Below are 22191 nucleotides of genomic sequence, written 5' to 3'. Positions count from 1 at the left end.
TTACTAAGTGTTGAGATGAGGGTATAGGGAAAAAGAAAATTACGGGAATTAAAAAGCAGGAGAGTACTAAGGAAGTAGCAGGGCAATTTGGTTGGCTGTGAAACGCAGTTGCTGAGCTCTTGAAGAATACAAAGAGGAGTATGGGAGCCATAAGAAAGAGCAAGTGAGATACTGCCTGATCATTTGTGTCATCATGCCTACCGCCTGGGGCCATCCTGCCTTGGTAGTATTTTTTATCAGCTGCAAGGAGTGTGCAAGGCAGTGAAATCAAGCCCAAGAGCACAACAAAGGGAAGTGCCTAAGGTACCTAGCCTCAGAGATGTTTGCGTGTAAAATCCTCAAGGAGGAACAAAGCCTTTGAATGAACTGGGGAGGGGACGGGAGGGGACGGGAGGGGGGAGTGAAACTGTCAGCACTTAAGCATGCTGGTTACTCCAACAAGCTTTCAAAGTAGATTTAAGGTTACCCCGAAGCACTGAAACACTGAAAGAATGCGCAGGCTCCACATTTGCACCCAAAAAGCTATGAGCTATGTATTAGTAGTCTTCAGAGAGGACAAGGAGCAGTTAGAGGCAGAGACCCCAAATCTATAACTGCTCTGGGCCTTTCTCTCATTTCTTTTCACTCCAAAGAAATCAAAAGATAATCCCCTGCCTCTCAGCTAGGAGGCAGAAAACATCTCCATCAGCAGCTTACAGATGTATACCAGCAACTCATAGTCAGCAACCTCTGCAAAGGGTAGACCCCAAAGGGTGACCCCAAAGTGTGTCAGCGATGCAAAGTTTTATTTGGCCTGCCATGCTGAAGAGCTGATTTACACCATCGATTGGAGCAGACCTGGGAGGATGACTTTGTCCCTAAGTGATTCAGTGATGCAGTGACAGGGAAAAGTAGCTTTGTGCTGTCCAGAATGACAAGAATACCTGAAACATAGACTGGGGTGAACTGGCCTCCTGTAATACTGATTTGTCTTTCCATATGGCAAGTCATACCAAGGAGAATCCCCTGGATGGTTTTACTCTAAGGCATGTTAGCAGACTGAGGAAAATGCTCAAGATTGTTTTGGGGTGTAAGGAGTGGAGATTTCCTATGAATTGATTTAACGTGGTTTAGAAATGCACCTCTATTCCTACAGCAGGCCTATCCTTGTATAGATTTCATCACAGAGAAAACAACTTTTGATTTAGATGATAGCAATGCCTAGAGCTATGCTCTGGGCAGAATGTTTTTTACCAGACACGTTGCCTTTTTTGAGAAGTTTTTAAAAATGGCTACTTAATAAACATTGGGAAAATAATAAAGGACCAAGAGAAGTTGCCACTAAAGGAGTTATCCTGTCTCTTTAAGCCTTGTTATCAGCTACACTTACTCACTGGGGTTTCAAAACTCTATAAAAATATTATGAAACCAAGCACTGCTAAACAGTATTAGCAACTTCCTTGCACAAACCGTGACTTGCCCAATCCAGTAGTTGTACTGATGGAGCTGAAGGAAAGAGCAGTGTTAAGGACAAGTGTTGTGCAGTCTGATTCACAAGCAGCAGTTGTTGATTGCTTCAGACATTTGTAGTAATTTCCTATTAGATGTTCCTGCTCTCCTTATGGGGGCATCTTGGCTGTTTGCATAACAGAAGATGAAGACCTTTAGTCTACAGCTCAGTGAATTAAGATAACCCAAAACTGATGTTAGGTTGCCTTAAAACATCGGGTGCCATGTTTTGTGGTTTGGCAGTTGCTATGTGAACAGTTCTGGCATCCTTCTACCTAAGGGAAAAACCTCCAGGAAATATACTGAACTGTAAAGTGGGAGCAGAAACCTCTATCTCCATCTCAAGCTAAGCCCTTTGAATACATGCACTAGGCATTAAACAATGCAGATCACACATATTAAGCACGTGATTGCAGAGACATCTTGAAATCAGAGAGCTGGGCAATCACCAAACACCTGAAGTTTAACAAGAGCAAGTACCATGTTCTGCATCCGGGACTGGGCAACCCTGGATATATGTACAGACTCAGATGGGAGGCTGGAGATCAGCCCTGCAGAAAGGGATCTGGGGGTTTTGGTCAATGGTGAGTTGAATATGAGTCAAAAGTGTGCCCCAGCAGCCAGGTGGGCTAACCAAATCCTGGGCTGCATCAGGCACAGTGTGGCTTGCTGGTCATGGGACAGATCATCCAGATCTGCTCTGTGCTGCTGCGGCCTCACCTCGAGCACTGTGTGCAGTTTTGGGCACCACAGTATAAGGATGACATAAAACTATTAGAGAGTGTCCAAAGGAGGGCTACAAAGATGGTGAAGGGTCTGGAGGGCAAAATGTGTGAGGAGTGGCTGAGGTCCCTTGGTTTGTTCAGCCCAGAGCAGAGCAGGCTGAGGGGAGGCCTCATGGCGGCCTGCAGCTCCCTCACAGGGGAGCGGAGGGGCAGGTGCTGAGCTCTGCTCTCTGGGAACAGTGACAGGACCCGAGAGAATGGCATGGTGCTGGGACAGGGGAGGGGCAGGCTGGGGGTTAGGGAAAGGCTCTGCACCCAGAGGGTGCTCAGGCACTGGGACAGACTCCCCAAGGAAGCTGTAAGAGCACCAAGCCTGCTGGAGTTCAAGAAACATTTGGACAAAGCTCTCAGACATACAGTTTGATTTTTGGGTGTTCTTGTGTGGAGCCAGGAGTTGGACTTGATGATCTTTGTGGGTCCCTTCCAACTTGGGAAATTCTGTGATTCTACAATTCTCCTGGGTGACACCATACTGTATTACAGAGGAGCAGCGACAACATCCCACCAACTGTCTAGCCGGTATCACAATATTCTGACCAGGTCAGGAGAATAACAAAATCCCACCAGAACCAAACTCTGAAGGTGACTTTTAAAACCCGAGGACTGCAGTACTGTTGTCTTACCCAGCTATGCAGAGAAATGTGGGCCAATAAAGCTTCCTGTATGACTGCACTGGCCATGTCTTCTCTGCAGAAGTACCTCATCCTGTCTGAACAAACTGCCTTGCTGAACAGTCTTGCCCACAAAGGGCAGTTTCAGTGAGTGACAGTGCTCAAGGCACAGTAGTGATGCTACGTTGCCTCTCAGAGGGAGTCCCAGGAAGGTTCTGAGAACAAGCTATCTATGAGAACATCTTGACTGTGTTCACATCACAGCTTTGCCATGACAGGCTTAAGGGTGGTGGTGGTTTAAGCCTTAGCCTGTTACCCCTGCCAGGCCTGCAAAAGCCGAGGATTTCCACATTCCAGTTAAAGGTTTTTGCTGGGGTATGGGTCTCAAGGTAATTGAGCCCTTGTGCAGTAATGGTGAATAAAAGGCCACTATCCTTTACTCCTAATTATAGGACTAGCCAGAATGGCAAGAAAGGGCTCAGGGGCATTTTCTTACACCTGAAGTTGTCTGCTATAAATATGCAGTGTATGCGTGGCTTAACAGATGCAGGCTACAAATGGCAGAGTATACACCAGTGATTATGGTGCTCCTTGACCTGTTATTGAGAATCTTTCTGACATAAGTAAAAAAAATAAATAGTATATCCTTAGAAGTCTCTACATTACATGTCCATAGCTAGGTGAGAAAAATAGGTTTAACATCCAGAACCTTTCCCTTGTGCCTCATCCTAGACTCTGCTGAGTTTAAAACTGTCTAGTCTATGCCAAACGCTGACAGCTGGGCTCATTTTTTCCCGCAGCAGAAGAAGGCAGAGGATGGGGGAGTGTTACTGCTTTCTTCCTATTTTAAATATCAGTCCATTAGTGAAGGGTGAGGCCATCCCTAAGAACCAGCCCAAGTCATAGTTTCACGGGGGAGAGAAGGATGGAAGGGGATTATTTCAGCAGTGGGGAAGGGTCTGAAAGCTATATTCAGAGGCTGACTGCAACATGGTAAGGCCAGCCCCAGCAACATCAAAGGCTACAGCGTGGAGTTAGTTTATACAGCTTAGTCAGTTGGATCAGACCCTTCATTAGGATGCAGAACAAAGCTTTTCTTCTTGGCAACAAGGAGCGAGAAACAGAATGAAAATGGAAATCGGATCTGAGCCCTGAATTCCCCATTCAGCACGAGATCCCTTATTTGCGTAGGAACTCTAGTTTGCCTGGCTTTGTTTAAAATAAAGGTGACAGGAAATTTCAGGGCAGGATGAGGTCAAGGTCTCTTGCTTTGGGGCCAGCAGGCCCTGGGAGGACTCTTGAGTCAGAACACCCTGTCCTAGGAGGAGAACAATCAGAGAGTGAGAGCATTTGCCATGGGGTACCAGGGTACCATCTTGCTACAGCTGCATCTTCAGAAGGCAAACTCAACACTGAGACTTTAGAAAAGACCTTGCTAAGTTTGAGGTGAACAAGCAGGCATCACACTGTATAGTGTCATTGACAGTGTGATATTTGTGTGGATGCTTTTTAGCATGTAGAGCTCCAGGATCAGGCCACTAATCAGCTGTTTTTTTTTTCCCTAACATATCTTTTGAGGAAGCTGCTGCTCCATTTCAGGATATTTTAGGCTAAGAGAACAAGATGATCCTTTTTTTGTCATTTCTTACACCTCTGATTGCAGGATTATTTACATTAAAATAGACAGAGGTCATACAGAAAAACCTGAGTTTGATCTCAATCATATCAGCATGGCTCAGAGGTCACTGGGAGGGGTGTGCTGGTATACTGCAAATTCAGCTTAAGATCAGGAAGAAGTCCAAGTATTTAAAATAGGAATTAAGATTCTCTACTTACTGTATCATCATAACAAAGCATGCTTATGTGTAAGAAGGTATTTGTTGCTGGTCGTTAGGCCTTTTCTTTACTGTGTTTTAGGAGAGAAGAAAGAAGTAAAGATCTCACTCTACTGGTTAGCATCTATTTTACAATTTCTTACAGAAAAATAAATAAATAAATAAATAATCTCCAGAGTCAAATCAGACTTATTTAAAATAGGAATTTTTTGACCAGTGAATCAGTCATAAGTATGGCTGATTGAAATATTAACAGCTGTAAGAAAGAAATGAACCTGCATTTCAACTTTCATGCCTTTAGATGATTGTATTAGCCCCTCAGATTGTAAACAAAAAGGCAATTGCCTGGCTGCCACAGAGGAAGAGAGAAGAGAGTACTAGTAATCAGCAATCTGTGCCTTTAATCATTTTATTAATATTGCAAATTGCAACTGACAGCAATTAGGGCTGGATATTACCCCAGGAAAGTAGCTTGACCAATGTTGATCATCCTGTTAAAGAGATAGAATTTACTTTAACAGAGGAAAAAATAGGTTCCTTGAGGTTTATCTCATTAAAGCCATTTCCATAATTTCCACAGTGCATCCCACACCTTTAAAACTAGACTTGGAAACAGACAAAAAGACATAGCTGTGTTGGGATGATGAGGGACTTCTACAAGTTCCTCATCAAGGGGGATACAAGTCACTGAATGTCTATTGCTGAATTTGTTTTATTTATTCCTCAGTGAGATAATCCCACAGCCTCCTTTTCTCCAAAGCAAGCCCATTGGATTTCTCTGACTAAATCTCTCATATCTCTCTGGCTACCTTCTGTTGCACCACCTCAAATCTTCTACATCCACTTAACATTAAGGGGCTCTAATTTTCTTCGCTCTTATACTTATTTTTCATCAACATAAATCCGTTGTCTTTAATGGGATTGCACCTGACATGCTCCAAGAAAACTGGACTGAAAGAATCACGATCACCGTGTCCAAAGTCATATTCGATATTCCAACAGTGACCATTTTATGACCGTTTTCTGCAGAAATAAAGTTACAACCTCAGCTCCACCTCACAAGTCACAGGAAAGACAGCTCTGCTGCTGCAAGACCTAACACAAAGAATGATTCTGAGCATGATGTGATCTCCCTTTAATATTTAAACTGCAATGCTGTTCAGGAAACTAAATGACTAATTTTTAAAGAATTATAGCCACAAATATTTTTTCCAGTTCTTCCATTTGCTCTTAGAAAACAAATCAAACTTTTATTTTCTGCCTCTTTTTCCCCTATACACTGGAAAATACTTAGGATATGCTTTGGCAAAACTGCAGGAAATATCTTTAAAAATACTTCTTTGAAGCCAGAGAGAACAGAGATTTGCCATGATTTCCTCGTACTGTGAGGTTTGCTGTTCACATACAAGGAAAAAAAGTCAACCTTTACCTGTTACGGAAGACAGCAAAACAGATGTTGAAAGAAATATTTCCTAGCCTAAGCAAAAGGTCAGCATACAACCACAAACATCATAAAGTAACAGTATTTTATCCACCTGCCCCATTCTTTCACAAATCAAACAAAAGGATTCCTGTCAAGTTAGACCTTACTGTATATATTTATAAGTATCTCCTCCCTTTGCTTTATTACTATATACAGCCTTCATTGTTTACACTAAAATAGAAGTCTCATCCTATTGTTTATCCTTTACCTCCTCAGTTGTTTGCTGCTTGTGTTGCATGGGTGAAGTTTCTATACTGGAATTACAAAAGAAAACTAGTACAAGAATTCAGACTTCATTTCTTCCCTTGACTGTACTGTAAAGCCTGCCAAAAGTAGGGTTGAGGTTTGCTGGAAATTTAATTAATTTGAAATTTAGGTTGGTTCTGAACCAGATAGGAACCTTTTTTTTTTTTTTTTTTAATTTCTCTCCTACAGACAGCAATATAATCTCACTGAGCAGTTGAGAAGAGCTTCAAGTTTGCAGTCCCTAAATGACCTGCTACTGGCAGAAAAGGGTTTTTTAGCAAAAGAGCCAGACATGTTAGCCCTGAACCCTCAATTTTCAGCAGCTCTTTCCATACCAAAAACATGAGGAAACTGTGCAATTTGTCAGAATGTGGCACCCTTTTCTGAACCAAAACTTCTGGGGTTTATAGAATATGCAAAACTACCTCTCCTTTGGTCTGCCAAAAAAAAAGTCAAGTCTTATGAGCTAGTTCTGGATCCATAGAAATCCAAAGGTCTTTTGTCTCAAAATCATCCATTTAACAATGTAAGGAGATACCATGTCACTATGATTTAACTCCCCTGATGAAGTAAAAGCAGTTCCAGGACAGAAACCCATTTCTGACAATGGCACAAGTGGGGAAAAGATTTTGAAGTGGTGAGGTTTGGTGTATAGTGGCTATTCTGAATAGAATTGAAAACTCTGAAAGCAGGCAAGGCATTGTGTGCCTTATGGCCAGATCAGTGCCAAAGCAATGCCATAGTAAGCCATACTTGGGCCAAATATAGTCCCTTCTGGATTTCACTAGTATCACTGAAATCCTCCAGGGTCAGCTGGAGCTTCAGCTCTTTGACGTTAAATATTGCATACTGCTTCCTTCAGCCAGTAGAGATGATATAGCCTTCATCATAGCATATATTGCATAATTTTTACTCTTTCTTGCTCTTTCAAGCCCTGTCAGATGAAGACATTTGCTCAAGCATGGAAAAAATGAAATTGCTAGAGCAGACAATGGATTTGATCAGATTTGAATCCAGTTAATTTACAATTCACTTGGCAGAACAAAAGCAGGTGTGTATCTATATGTACAGGGAGGACTACGAAGACAGATGTGGACAGAATCAGCCATTTTCTGTTCATTCTGACCCCAAGGATCTCTGTCATTCATGACGCCAGTGCTCTAACTTTCAGACCACTGTGAGGGAAGACGAGAAATCTTGTAATGGACTGACCTTCTCAGGAGAGAGGTATACCTCTCGTATGCTGTTTCTCAGCTCCAATTCTGTCTTACCCTCTTCCACACAGATATAAAGATTCAGAGCTTTTCAGTGGAAATCATAAACTGCATGCAATGTGTCTATAAATGCCAGAAGTAGTTCGGTGTGTTCTCTGGCGCTGTGATTAACCTAACCTACATACCAGTGACACTCCTAACATTCAAGCACCTGCATCAGTAACAACCCTGGAGGCTGGTCACACACACAGTGCCTGTACTCACAGTTTTCACAGCGACTCCCCGTATAGCCAGCCAGACAGGCGCATTTGTAGGTACCGCTTTTGTCGAGAATGCAAGTTCCATCATGAAGACATGGAGATGAAGAACAAGCTATAAAAGAGAAACAAGAACATTCATGGTCTCTGATAGGTTGGAGTTCTTATATATTTTTCCTCACGATGGTTGCGTCTTTTACCAGAATTATATATTCTGGTAAAAAGGTGGGAAGACAGTAAACAGCCTAACACTTCTGCTCTTTTATACTTCTAGGGATGGGGAGTTCTCTTCCAAGCATTCATCATTTATTCTTACCATTTTCCTCTACCTGCTGCCCAGTGGTGAGAAAGGTTTATGGAAGAAATATAATTTACAGCAAGCTCCAACAGTGTTTAGGGCTTAGTGTTTTATAGCCTTAAAGAAGTTTAATATCAAGCTACATTTCTCCTGCCATTCATCTTGGAGTTGAAGGATGAATTACAGGAGCTATAGTTTTGTTTTGGTTTGGTTTTGTATTGGGCATATGTCATTTGAGACCTTGCAAGTTGTTTTACCCCTGAGGAACATTTATTTGGTGTTCGGTTCAAGAAGCTGAGCGGTCTTGATGATCCTGAGCCTGCTGAGGAAGCTCTTGCATATCACAAATCTAACAGTGATGCACATCAAACAGTGTATATTAGCATAATGGAGAAAGTGCAGTTGCGCCATTTAATATCATCAAATTGCACTGTGCAATAACACATACACATTTTTTGGCCTCTAAGGGAAGACGATGGAATAGAATATTCCATTTACTCTCAGAAAAGCAAAGACATAGTTTCAGTCTAGATTATTTTCAAAACTGAATGCTGGTTTCAGCAGACAGAAAGTAGATCCCAATTACAAGATTTAGATTTCGTTTCAGATTTGAGTATGTCCGACACCTGAAGGTCCCATGCTATCACATTTAAAGCATTCTCCCTGCTGCAGTTCAGAATCACAGATACCAGAATAAGCAGTTTTCCTTGCAAAGACTTCACCTGAAGCATGAACTTGGAATTCCTTACATCCAGACAAGAAATATAAAGCTGACACATATAGGTTTCTCCAGAGGTTTTGACATGGTGATGTAACACTAACTGGTATGTAACCTGGCAATGAATATTTCCCAGGTCCCTTTGAGGACTAAGGTCGAACTAAGGACAATAACTTGTTTCTGAAAAGGAATATATATGTGGCAATTGTACTGTATCCAATTATCCTAAAGAATCATCAAGAAAGGGAAAGAGAAGCAGAAGAGCTTGTATAGACTGGTATTTTGCAGTCATTGGTTTGAAGCCAGTGAACTTTTAGCTTTGTCCTCACCCCAGCTTTGTCTCATGACTCTGTAGAAACAAGTAAATGAGGATAAGTGCCAGATACTGTCCTGGAAAATGCCTGATTCTCAAGAGCACTAGATATTTTTCTTTTTAAAGGAGTCTTGATTGCCAGGCTTCAGTGAAACAACATGGGACAGTGCTACAAAATGTTAAAGCCCCTATGTCGTGTCAAAGATCACTAGCTTGGGGGTACAGAAAGTGAAGTGGTACTGAAATTCAACAACAGGCTTTCATCTAAACAGATCCAACATATGTCTAATCCCTAGGAGATCCTGACGGCTCCCCATCTGGCCCTCCATCCTTCTCATCTGAAGTCTGCTGAGTGGCTTCACATCACTCATGCCAATTACTGGTTTTCATTTGACACTTAGCATGGGATGGGTGACAGAGCTCAGGGACCTAACACCTGTTTCCAGACCAGGCAGCGGAGCAGCAGGTTGTGTGGTTTCTTCCTTTAATAACTACACCTGCAGCAACTTTTCCAAAGGGGAATATAGGCTTCACAGCTTATTTTATATTAATCAAAATCTTTCTGGCTGTCGAACCAGTGACCTCTGTGCAGTCAGTGCCACCGCTTCAGCAGGCTGTGACTGACAAGACAGCACAAAGCTCAGCAGAAGGGAAAACAGTGGCACAAGCCACTTTTCCAGTCCTCCCCATTACACCACTACAGTGCTGGCAACATCTGATCATCTCCACACCCTATAAGCACAACTGCTGCTGCAGCTCTCACCTGTGCCACAGGGAATTGCTCTAGCAAGCCTCAAGCAGCTTTTTCCCGAGACCTTGGCTTTTCACAAGGCTGTGCACAGAGGGAAATTTCAGGGGCAATGCTTCAGTTTGCAATGTGTTGCCAGAGCTTTCGATCTTGTGCTGCCCTTGCTTTCAATTCTACACTGCCCCATGCACGCCGTATTCTTCCCCTAAACCGTCCTGCTGGCCAGGTTAATGCTTCACATAAAGAGGCACTGGGAGTGTTTTAAAAGCCTTTCACTCCAGCTACACATTAGGCCAGAACAGCCTCATAATAAAGCCTACAATGAGACCTCCTCACAAACTCTAAGAAGCCCTTTGCAACATGCTCTGTGTGGATTACCACACTTGCAACCACCCAGCCTCAGAATAATTACCACTAAAAATGGGGCGGAAATAAAGTGCTCAACAGTATTCGAATACCAAGTGTTCCCTGCTGGGCAGAGAAAACAGAATCAATTCAGCTTGCGCCATATGGAAAATGTTAGTTTCCTGAGTGTAGGCAGCCCTTATGCAACATAGCCCACACCACATTCATTTGTTCGATATCACCTCTCCTGCTGTAAGCCCAGGCAAGCTACCAACAGCTAACTGCTACCACCACGTTACTAAGGGGTACCAAAGGTAACAGCTGAAGAACGGGGCAGGCTAAGAAATGGCACAGGCACCGCATGCAGCAGTACACACATCTCAGATTGCTAGTCACAACCCTGATCATTGGCAACAGCTGCCCCACGGGAGGTTTGTATATTTATATAGGAGTTACACAAACCAACTAAACTTGCTGAGAGAGATGTACCCCGGACAACCTCATGAAATGTGGGTCATTGGGGTATGTGGAAGGTAAGTTACACAGAGCCATAGGCCCTGCAGGGATTATCTGTGGCAAAGCAGTATGCTCTGATTAGCCTTCTGTGCCAGGAGTACTGTAGATAGATTGGGCCAAAATTCCCTACATAGCTAAATAAGGAAGGTCCAGGAAGAGCATACACACTGCAAAACCAGGAGCCAGCTACACTTTCTATGTTACTGAGTATGAACAAAAACACTGGAATTCTGGAGCCCTACTTCTGTCATTCATAACACTGAGTTCACCACAGAATGGGAAATGCCCCTGTTTTTTTCTTCAGAAAAGAATCTGTCCTTTGTACACACTTTTTTTTTTTTTTTTTACTTTTTTTTTTTTTCTTAACTCTAATGGTATGATACATGAGACAATAAAAGGCATGTCAGGACATTGTCACTTAGCTAATTACAAGGCTTTGCATCAGGTTTCTGCTAACAGAGTCAGTGGCTCTGCTCCTGCACACAGCATTGAGCAATTCCACAACTGCAAAGATATACATGCCCCTTCCTCTATTTCCTTCTGTGCTCTTAGTTCTCGTATTCACACAGCAAAGCCTCACAACACAGCAGCCTTTCTGTGCTCGCCGATGTGCTTGCTCTTCACACAGGTAGAGGGAATTTAGCCTTTGTTAGAAGAACCTCACATTCACGTGTTATCTGATGGCTTTTGAACCTTCCTTGCACTGACTTTGTTTAAGTTGCTGTTGGCAACACAGCATGAAAGTTTTTAATGAAGCAAAACAGGGAGAGAGATTAGTGAAATTGAATTAATGAGAATGAGCGGAATGTTCCACTTTTGGGACTATTTTACCTGTAATTTCTTCAAAGACAGCATGAAATCCATCAAAGTTCTTGGATCCATCAGACTGGAAAAGGACATGGAGAGAAGACCCAGTGCTTCGGATGGGAGGAGGCCTCTCATTTCCACAGAATTTCTTAATTATTCGGCTGTCCAAATTGTCCCCATCACGGACCTCCACATAATCATACTGGCACATGTAATCAAACTCCAGGCTCAGCATGGAAAACCTTGGGGGAATAAGGACATGCATTCAGACCTCATACTCTGACCTGTGCACCCTGATTCTGTTTTATTTAGAAGCTTAGTTATGTTAGTGCCCCCTCCTCCGTGAATCAACAAGTCCCAATCACATGAAGACCCCCTTGCTTCATCTCCGTTTTTGCAACGTGATCCTTGAAAGCCAGCTCAGCTCTACAGAGCTGCTCCATGAGAACATTAAGTGGCACGACAGTGAAGCCAGAACTGAAGTCATACAGTCTGATCACTTGCATCAGGACCCTAACCACATCACAATGTTTAAGCTTTCATCTCCGGTCAGATGCAGTAGGGGGTATATTTCTTTCATGGCTGTTTGCTAAAGATTGTTCTGTTTGCCCTAAATAAAGTCCTAAGTACTGAAAGTAACAGTATCAAAGACCAAGGATCAAAAACTATTTACATTGTTATGTCCAAAAGCCGGCAATTCGGGGTACAATGAAAGCTCAGAGACGTGACAGAAGGAGAAACGGAGAAAGGGAATCTGAAACAGTACAGCACGTTGTGCATTAGAAAGCAAAATGGTAGTAAATCCCCAGTGTCTGGCACTTGCCCTTCTTTTAAGGGCAGAAATAAGGGACAGCAGTTAGTGTAGAAGGGAAATATTTAAAGCTTTTCCCCACAATGTCTGTCTTTCCCAGCTTTGATCCAGCCACTGCGCAAGGCTCTTGTTCATTAACAGCAATGTTATATGCTGCTGTTTGAGTTCAGAGGGGCACCGAGCCAAAGCATGCCACCAGAATATGAATGAGAAGCAGAGTGAGAAACACCAAGGGCCTCTGGAGAATAAGCAATGGCTAGGGGTGCTCGGCCCAGCCCTGGTACAGCGGATAAGAACGAGAAGATCTGGGCTGGGAGAAGGCCATGCTACTGTTTAGCTGCACATTTTATAAAAGAAACTCCCAAAGCATTCAATCTTCCTGAGAATTCCTAACTCCGTAGATTATGTGTACTTAGGATCAGGCTATATCTCCCACGTTGCCTATTCCAGTGTGGGCCTAGTGGTTTGGAAAGACTGTATTTTCACACCAAGGAGATGAGCCAAATTTTGGATCTGCTGCCACATCTCACAGTCTGAAGAGGCAAAAGAGTACAGGAGTTTATCTCCTGCTCTTCTCTTCTGGGGACTCAGGCCATAAGGAAGCCCCCGTGTTCTGTGAAATGACCTTTCTTTGCCAACTCACGAACTGACCTAAGAGGCCTCTTCACTCAGTCACCTTTGTTCAGCTCATGTGGTTGGTGTTAGAGCATCAGGAATGCTCTACATAAAGAGAAATGAATGAGCAGTTTTAGGAAGCTACAGCAATGGAGCAGAGCCCCTCATTTTTTAAATTATCTGGTAGAATGTAGAAAAAGAGAAAATATATATATATCTGCTTTTAATATACATAAGAGATTAATTCCACTTAGGTTTGCATAAAATACATGAGTTGGGAAGACTGAACTCTAATTCTGTCAGGTTTGCCAAAGACATCCTCGCAGGCATCAGGTTACACACTACATCTTCAAAATATTCTTTCACCTGCAGGTCAAATACCAGGGAGCTACCCTTATGGAAGTAATAAAGCCATGCAAATTAATCTATTCATCCTTGTCACACTTATCTGGCTACAGTTTATCCTGACTCACTCCTAAAGATACTTACTGGTTCTCTGAACTGATACATTTCTGACTAAAATTAAGGATGTGTGTAAGAATACCAGAAATGTTTCTGGGATGCCCTCCATGTAATGAGGGAAAGAGCTGGGATAATACCTTTAATTCTCTGCGTACTACTATTTACAGATGCAGAGGCAAACTCTGTCTAGCAATGCATTCCTGAACGAGTATCAGGAGACACTAGACAGAGTGAAGGCACAGAATGCAAGATTCGTATGCGGAACACTGTTTTTAGTTGTTTTCTCTGCTTTAAAAATGATGAAAACGGAGTGGAATATATGAAAGGCATAGGGGGTTCTGATTTGCATTTTATTTCACTTAGCACAGAAGCAGACACACTGTACTGATGACACTGGATCCCATGATTAAGACTCAGAATTAGCAGGTCAAAAAACCTGCCATTCAAAAGCTCTTGGCTATGGCCTAGTTGACAGGACTCTTATTTAGAGACCACAACATCTATTGCTATTTAAATCAGTTACAGTCTACGTAATTAACCTCACTTCCCTCACCTGTGAAACTGTGACTATATCCTAATTCTCTTATGTATTATGAAACTAAGTATTTAAATTTAATGTTACTGGTCACCAGAGACAAAAGGGAATGAAAAGCACTGTCTTGATTTCATTACTGTCTGCGATGGGAATACATTCACCAACCCCTTTGAGGAAAGCTTCCAGCCAAAGGAAAAGATTTAAAACTACATCTCTGCTGAGGCATTAAAGAAAATGATTGAAAGTTGTGAGCTACGTCTACTGTGGTGTGACATCCCTGACGTGGCTCGGGCTGAGGGAGCCTATACATCACAACCTAAGGAAAAACAAGGCTCGAATAAAAAAAAAAAAAAAAAAAAAAAAAAAAAAAAAAAAAACAGAGAAAACAAACCACCACTGCAATCTGGGCATCATTTATCAAAACAGCTCTGCTTAGCCAACCCCCAAAGGACAGTGTGGCACAGCTTGAGGCAAGAGAAGATTTATTGGTGCTCCTGAGAGTTTCACTCTTCCTGCCCAGTGTAAGTGGAGACAAACCACTTTGTTCCCCCTTTGTATCACACTGTCCCCATCCCTCGCCCTCGCAAGCCATCAGCGTGGCAGCAAACAGAATTTGTGGGGAATGCACAGAGAGAAGGAAGAAAGGCATTCTTTTGTTAGCAGTGATGCTGATTCAGCACAACACTGGCTGTGTGCTACAGCTCTCAGCAGAGTTAGCACTCAGAGGGAATCAGTGTTTTTACAGAAATGCAGTGAAGGCAAAGGTTCAGCCAGGATGGCAGACCAGGAGGAAGATTCTGCAGGCCTGCTTGATCGTACCTGCCCTTCTGTGCAAGTATGGCCTAACGGAGAAGCTTCTAGCTAAATGTACCCATTTTCCACAGTACCTATCTGCTGAAGTACCCCAATGGCCACTTTGAGGTAGCCTACCTTGAAAACCTCAGCTTGTTCAGAATACACGCCAGGGCTTCATTACATGAGGCAGATATAGGTCCTTCTGCTCTGCTTGGCCTAGAGGTTCCCTCCTACGCCATGCAAGGTTGCAGGGCTAAGTGTACTTTGTTAAAATAGCCTTTCCTTCCTTTCTAGTACCGTGCACCCCGTATCACTGGCTAACATCTCTTTACACTAGTGATGGGTGCATTCACTAGCGATGTGCATGCATGGGATCCGTTTCTCCTCTCATAGCTATTCCCATAAAAGTGAAGACAGGGTGACACCTGTAGCTGCTGAAGAACTTTTTTAGCCTTAAAATTGACAAAGTCTTGTTCATAAGTGTAAAAAATACTGGATTATCAACTCTCCGAGCCTGTGCTGTGCAAACCATGCACCTAGCCAACAATGTCTTTTAAAAACAGGGTAGGTACAGCTCATACCCACTGAGACCGAAACAAAGCTGTGTCACAAGAATGCCAAACTCTTCCTCACAGCATTGCTTCCCTGTGTCTCCCATGTGCCACACAATTCTCCAGTCAAGAGGCTCCAACACTAACCAGGCAATAATTACAGCTGCTCATAACTACACAATAGGCTTGCATTTGCAAGTCTAAAAAAAAGGGGGGGAGGGTTAGTGTGGGAATGCCATGAGCTCTTCATTTCTATTCAGTTCATTTCTGTTCCTCTTATTAAATATTAAGTCTTGTTAAATATATAGGAAGAAATATGTCTGTGTGTCTAGCACAGTTCCTTTGCCTGGGCTCAGAAGCTGGTGAAATATTGATGTGGAGGCTTCAGCTACTGTTTTTATTATATTAGCTCGTGGGTTTTGAATGCGATCCCCTGCCAAGCTTCCTGCTGTGTGTGTGTGAGTTCCCTGCCACACACATACAAAAACAGTATTAATTACCCCAACTAGGGGCTCTCCTGCTCTAGACAAGACACCTGATCAAGAACTGTGAGTTTCAGTCATCAGGGGAGGGTAACAGGGCAAAGCATACACGGGTCAGAGCAGCAATGACTTTCAGGAGAGTCGGTCACATCTCCAGACATATGAATGGTAAGATGAATAACTGAGGCTGGTAGAGGACTGGGCTGGTAAAATGAGTGAAAGAAAATTAAGAGAGGGAAAATGTAGACTAACTGCAAAGCATGTCCCAAAGGTAGCTCTCTCCTGGCAGGAGGCATCATATCAAAATGCTCCCATAGCTTTTCTTCAAAGAATGTCTTAGGTCACTCTGGTATGTGCTTGAGAAAGTATTGGGTGCTGTGGCATCAAGGTGTTGAAGAGATCTGGAGAGATGCATTGTGCCCAATATCTGAGAAACTCTTCTTAGTATCCAGCTGTCCTAAAGGGGAACTGAAGGCAGAGCATCAATGATTTGTGCAGTGGCTGCCCATCACAAGCTAAGCTAGGGGAAAGCTGAAGGTGCCAGATGCAAAGTGGGAGTAGTGTCTTCACTGTCCCAGAGCTCTCAGCTGCTGACACTTGCTGACTCTTCGGTTATTCATGTGCCCTGATGTCTACCTGAAACCAGTGCTGGCTGAAAGTCATTATAGCCTACCTTAATTCAATGTTAAATCCAGCTTGAACATGAATAGTCCATTCACATCGCGCATTCAGTGGGTAACTCTCCAGCAAAATCTGACCTCTAGAAGCCCGAAGAACCTGCCCGCACCCTGGGGAGCAAAAGAAGAAATAATCTGTCTGAGGAACCTTCAAAATGCATTTGAAGAAAATATAAGTAGTAACAACATTGGAATGAGAGGACAGTGTGGCTTAGGAAGATACATACAAGGCAGCACAGAAAACAATGGAATGGCCACACAGAGGCTGTAAAAAGTTATGATTCTACCAGAAGTCTTGTCCATGTTAAGACTGCCCCAATAAAAGTTTTACTTTCTTGCTTTTCCCTGCTTTGCAAAGCAGCCCCATGACACTATGTCTTACTGCTTTTGTCCCACTCAGGATTAGCCCGTCCACCCACCTGGCCAATGCTCCAGCTCACAAAAGTTCCGACAGGTCTCATCTCAAACTGAAGCTGAAGAAGCTTGTGGGATAGTGTCAAAGGTACTATAAACACTTAAATTAGTTCAAGTGAGTAAAAAATTGAGAGGAGGAGTCGTTGCACCCAAAATCATGGTTTGAAGACCTTCCCAAGGAGATTCTTGGAGGAAAAACAGCTGATGTATTCCTACAGGAGGTATCCGTTTTCCCTCAGGATTCACCACATCATCCTTATGTGTGCCAATGGAGACATAAAACCACCATGACCCCTCCACCTCACTGTAGGGTATGTGTAATATGCAGCCCTCACCTCTTTTCTCAGGTTCATTCCTAACCTTTCTCTCCTCCTGTCCTACTCTATCTGTGTCACCCTCAGCTTTACATCATACCAAAAAATCTACCTCAGTGCCCAGCATCAACAGAATAAGAAGAAGTACTCCAGTCACTTCTGCCCAGTCTGAAAAAAAACATCAGAGGAGAGGGACCCGAATAGGCAGACAAGGTCACACACAGAGGAAGCAGGATCTTTTCATGGCCATCCTGCAGCTGTCCCTAGGCAGCTGTCCAGAGATAGTTGCCCTAATTCCTCATCGTGGATGCTGAACATTTGTAGTCCAGAGAGTTCTCTCACCTTCTGTAACCTCTCCCTTTCCCCCAACTATAAAATGTGGCTAGAAGTATCTTCCTCTGTGGAAGAAGGAAAGTTGTTTAGCAATTTTTGTACAGCCTTCTGTGATCTGTAAATGGAAATGCTAGCAAAATGAACAGTTAAATCCTTACACACCAAGCAGAGCTCATTTCTCAGTTTCTACTTTCCTGACTACATCTTTTCGAATGGAGTCTTGCACATGGCTATATTCTCTACTAAGCCTTCTGTTGTTTTGCTGGGGAATGAGGCTGTAACTGTAAGCCAGAAATTGCAATCGAGTCTAATAGCACAGCTGAACCAAGGGATCCTGATAGGCTCTGCACCACAGGTAACTAGAAGAAGCCAAAGGGTCAAAAATGACCCAACAGGCCTCCACGGCATGTCTCTCACTTCTTTTTATCTCTCAGTCCAACATAAAGACCTGTTCCCTGCAATAAATTCTGAAGATGAACCCTACGTTTTTAACAAGTACTGCAGGATGAATGTTCCCTACGGGAGTGGTGGGTTTTAACACTTGCCCCAGGGCCCTTCTTTCCTTTGGGAAATGAGGGAGACAGTGACCTGATTTGGTGAAGTAGAAAGCACCGCGGTTCCCATTGATCTTAGTGTCTGGAAATCTGTCCTGCTGCATCTTGTCTATGGGGAGACGTGAAAACTGAGGGTCAATTACTCCTCTTTCTTCTTAAGAAAGAGTTGCTCGAATGAAATACCCTTTGTTCATTTACCCTCGGTTACCCTTAATTAAGCAGGACCCAAGGAAAGAGAAATCCTGCTCAGAGGAGTTCCTCACAAGTGTTTCATCCTTCTCTGTGGCTTGCTTAGTTCCTTGTGTAAAAGGCAAGGATTAATGACTGTGCCCAGCAGCCACATTACGATTCAGCAAGTACGGCAGGATCTGCTGTGGTGCACATGATAATGCTCCTTCCCACAGCATGGAGCGGGACCTTGTGCTGCCGCTGGCTCCTGCCTCAAAAACAACCTGAGACAAAGCTGCTAGAAATCTTCAGATGGTTTGACAGGGGGCTTGGACCACCTCAAAGAAAGTTTCCCTTTCGTCCCGAAGGGCTTTTGAGTTTCCTGTGCCTTTAACAAAGGAAAGCCAAAGAACTGGTGCAAAGAGATACTTGTGTGCAAGGCATACTAAATGAACTTTTCTGTTTGCAGTGGTACAGCCTGAACCCTCTGAACACAGATGCCAAGGAAGTAGGTTTGGCCAGCGAAGCAGGTGGTCCAGAGGCTAAAGAGGAGCCTTTCAGTGACTGCCTCCAAAAGAACATTCTCAGGTTTGCTACCACCTTCCTCTGCACAAAGCACCTTTGCGATCACATCTGTGCTCCTGTATCTCCAGCGCTTCTAGCAGAGGTTAGGCTGCCTCCCCAGACCAACAGCTCGGTTATCTGTTGATCAAAAGGAATCCTTTCCCTTCCTGAAATCTGCAGGAGACCTGGAAAGCTCTCAAGAATAATTTACATCCTAAACACAAATGCTGGCAAATTCGGCCTCATTTACAAAAAAATAATCCACTTTGGCAGGCTGTCAACTTCCTTGTTCCGTTCCTGTTCCTGAAAAAAGGCAGCTTTCAGGGCCACAGTGAGATTTCCTCTAAGGCTCGTTACCGACAGAAAGCAAAACAATGCAAGAGAGCTCCGAGTTCCTGCCCACGGGGACCCGCGGCGCTGTGAAGGTAGAGGTCCTGAGGAGACCTCCTCTGAGAACTTGGTGCCTGCTGCTGGAGTGCTCAGCCGCGATGTGGGGCTCCTTCAGAGCTCCGGTGGGTGAGCAGGGGGCAATGGCAGCAGCAATGCTACCGCTGTTCAGAAACAGGGTGGTACGAGAAGGCAGCTCTCGCTTGTCCCACCCTGTGGGTACCCGTTGCTCGTCGCAGACTGGTTATTAGGGGAGACGCTGTGATTTTCAGTCTGTAAATGCACAGGCACTGCCATCACCGGGAACACCGGGACAGGGAGGGAGCCGCTGGCTATCAGCTCTGCGGGTAACCCTGCCCTGAGGGAGCATCTTTCCAAGCGCTGTGAACATCAGAGCTCGGGAAAGGCTCAAGGACTGGGTGCAGGAAGAAGGGTCGAGCAGGAGGGGCTGGTTTTAGGTTGTGATGTGCCTGGCACGGCACGCCAAGCCTCCCACCCCTCAGGCGCTGCCCTCGCCCCCATTAACTCCACTCCCCGACCGGGCTCCTGCGGGGCTCCCGGGCGCCACCCCGCGGCCGCACCTCGCTACTGCAGCGCGGCCGCCTGAGGGGAAATGGCGCCGCGGGCGGGCGGGCATAGCGGGGAGGGGGCTGCGCCGTGCCCCGGCGGCTTGGCCGGGCCCGGGGAAGGCAGAGCCGGCGCCAGGCGGAGCCGTCCCGCTGGGGCCGAGCCCGGAGCGGCCGGAGCCGGGAGAAGGAGCCCGGGGGTCGCCGCTGTGCGCGGCAGAGCCGCCCGCGGCCCGCGAGAGGGAGGCAGAGCACCGCGCTGCTGGGGGGCAGCGGCCGCCGCTCCCCTCGCTCCGCCCTGAAGCGCCCCGAGGCACCCAGACAAGGGCACCCCCCGGCACCCCAAAAGACCAAGTGGTCGAAAAGCACTGACGGGCAAAGCTCTGTGAAGTCTCAGTGGTGCTGCAGCCTCCTGACGGGCTGCAGCGTGAGGTGATGAGATGAGCTAATGAGCCTGTCTTGGCTCGGCTTTGAAGTGCCGAGGGAGCTTGAGAATCAACCCAGAGCAAAAGGGCCTTAAAAATCAGAAATCAGACTGTAAATCGCAAGGGACTCAGTTACCAGCTTCTGAGGAGCCAAGGTTGAGTTAACCCTGCTGCTGAAACAATGGGCTCCCCACATCCTGCTTTTCAAGCAGTTACTTTATGTTGTTTGCTTTCACCTCCTTAATTGTCATGGGCTGTGTCCGATAGGAAGACAGATTAACTTGTTGCTCTAACATCTGTGACTAGGAGGAGATAAGCCTAAAGTGTGTAGAACAATGGACAGAAGAGAGTAGGAAAAGCAGACGCTGCTTTCATCCCTCTCGGTGAAACACAGAGAGGCAGTCAATAAAAGCTGAGGGAGGGTTGGTGAAAGGCTGTAGTTTCACCCGTGGGAAATTGGTAAAGGAAATACGTGCCTTAAACGGTCTCCAATTAGCTTATGGAATTCATTATTAAATGATAGCACTGGGACCAACAACTTAGCAAAACCCAGGAAGGCAGGGCTTTTGAATCAAAACCTTCAGATAGCACCAGCAGGGCCTGAAAGACCCTGTGTTACCCAGCGCTTCCTCTGAGCGTGTTGGAGCTGTGAGGAGGAGGGAGGGAGCGCCAGGACTTCCCTGGGGCTGGTTCTGTAGCCCGGGGGTTGAAAGAGGACAGAGGAAAAGTTCTGTAACATAGCTGCTGCCCTTGTAAATGTTTATGCTTTGCTGAAATCCTCTGGGGAATTAGTTATGCTGACATATGTCCGAGAAATGCAGAGAACAGAAGATTTCCAGAATCACAGTAGTTAAAGTTTTAAAACAAAACAAAACAAAACAGAAGTTTAGTAGGGTTGTAAACTGCCATGACTTGGGGCCCGCGCCAATCCCTAGCAGATGAGCCTTGGGAGAGAACTTTTCCCCACCATACATCTGCTCAGTGCCTGGTTGCGTTTGTCCTCTCCTGCCTGTGCCCTTTGTGAGGGTCATGGTACAGGAACAGCTGCAAAGGCACAGCATGGCTCTGGCTCCATCCCATCACTCCCTGTCCCTGACGTGCCTCTCTGCCCGTGTGGGACACTTACTCATGCAGTCCCCTCCGTACCAGCCAGCTCTGCACTCCGCGCAGTAGATCCCCTTGATGTAAAAGTCGTCGAGTGTCCCTCCCCAGGAGCCGTTCCGGCAGGACTTGCAGTTCTCAAAAATGGTGCAGCCTGAAAGGAGAGCCACCATGTTAGAAGAAAGCCAAGGTGGATTGTGCTGAGGGGAGAGGAGCAGCCACTCTCTGTTTTTCACAATAAATGCCAACAACATTATTGACTGCTGTGGCGCTGACAGCTTCCCCGCTGTGAACCATACCCAGCCTTCTACTCCAAGCCCTAGGCAGCTCAGACTCTGAGATCTGGAGCCAAATGCTCTGTTTCACTGGCCAAACCTCTAAATCTCATTGCTTCAGCTGTAAATGCCTCTCTCATGAGTCTAAGCACATTATGCTGGTGCAGGTTGGACTCAGCCCAAGTGATTCAGATGTTTCCTGACCTGGTCCTGTCTCTTCCTGCTCTCACCTGTCACCCTGCCCTCTCCTCCTCGCTAGTCAGACTGCCCCATCATCTCTCTCTTCTTGCCTTGGGGGTGCAAATCATCCCTGAGCACCTGTGAAACACTCCTGGTGGGCAGCCAGCTGCATCATCACCCTTTGGCAGCTGCCAAACCTTCTGAGAAGCCCTGAGGACAGCTTTTCTGTTAGAAGAGTCTTTTTTTGGGCAGCAATGCTACATTGCCAGGTGCACTGCTGCTGCCACCAGAGTGACAGGGGCATTCCTGAGGAGACCC

General features: G+C 45.0%; 1 protein-coding gene across 2 annotated transcripts in view; it reads right to left on the bottom strand.

Annotated features, from left to right (window-relative positions):
- The window catches only part of PAMR1 (peptidase domain containing associated with muscle regeneration 1), a 52357-nt gene that overhangs the window by 18784 nt on the left and 11382 nt on the right, over positions 1 to 22191 (bottom strand). For both annotated transcript variants that reach the window (XM_084520223.1, XM_084520224.1), the window contains exons 3-6: positions 21444 to 21572; positions 16589 to 16703; positions 11689 to 11906; positions 7927 to 8034 (exon numbers count right to left, since the gene is read on the bottom strand). In XM_084520223.1, coding sequence (XP_084376349.1) covers positions 7927 to 8034; positions 11689 to 11906; positions 16589 to 16703; positions 21444 to 21572 — 570 coding nt within the window. The remainder of the gene's footprint in view (positions 1 to 7926; positions 8035 to 11688; positions 11907 to 16588; positions 16704 to 21443; positions 21573 to 22191) is intronic.

This window comes from Aythya ferina (genome assembly GCF_964211825.1).
Source record: "Aythya ferina genome assembly, chromosome: 5".
NCBI lineage: Eukaryota > Metazoa > Chordata > Aves > Anseriformes > Anatidae > Aythya > Aythya ferina.
This window is presented reverse-complemented; position numbering and strand designations above follow the sequence as displayed.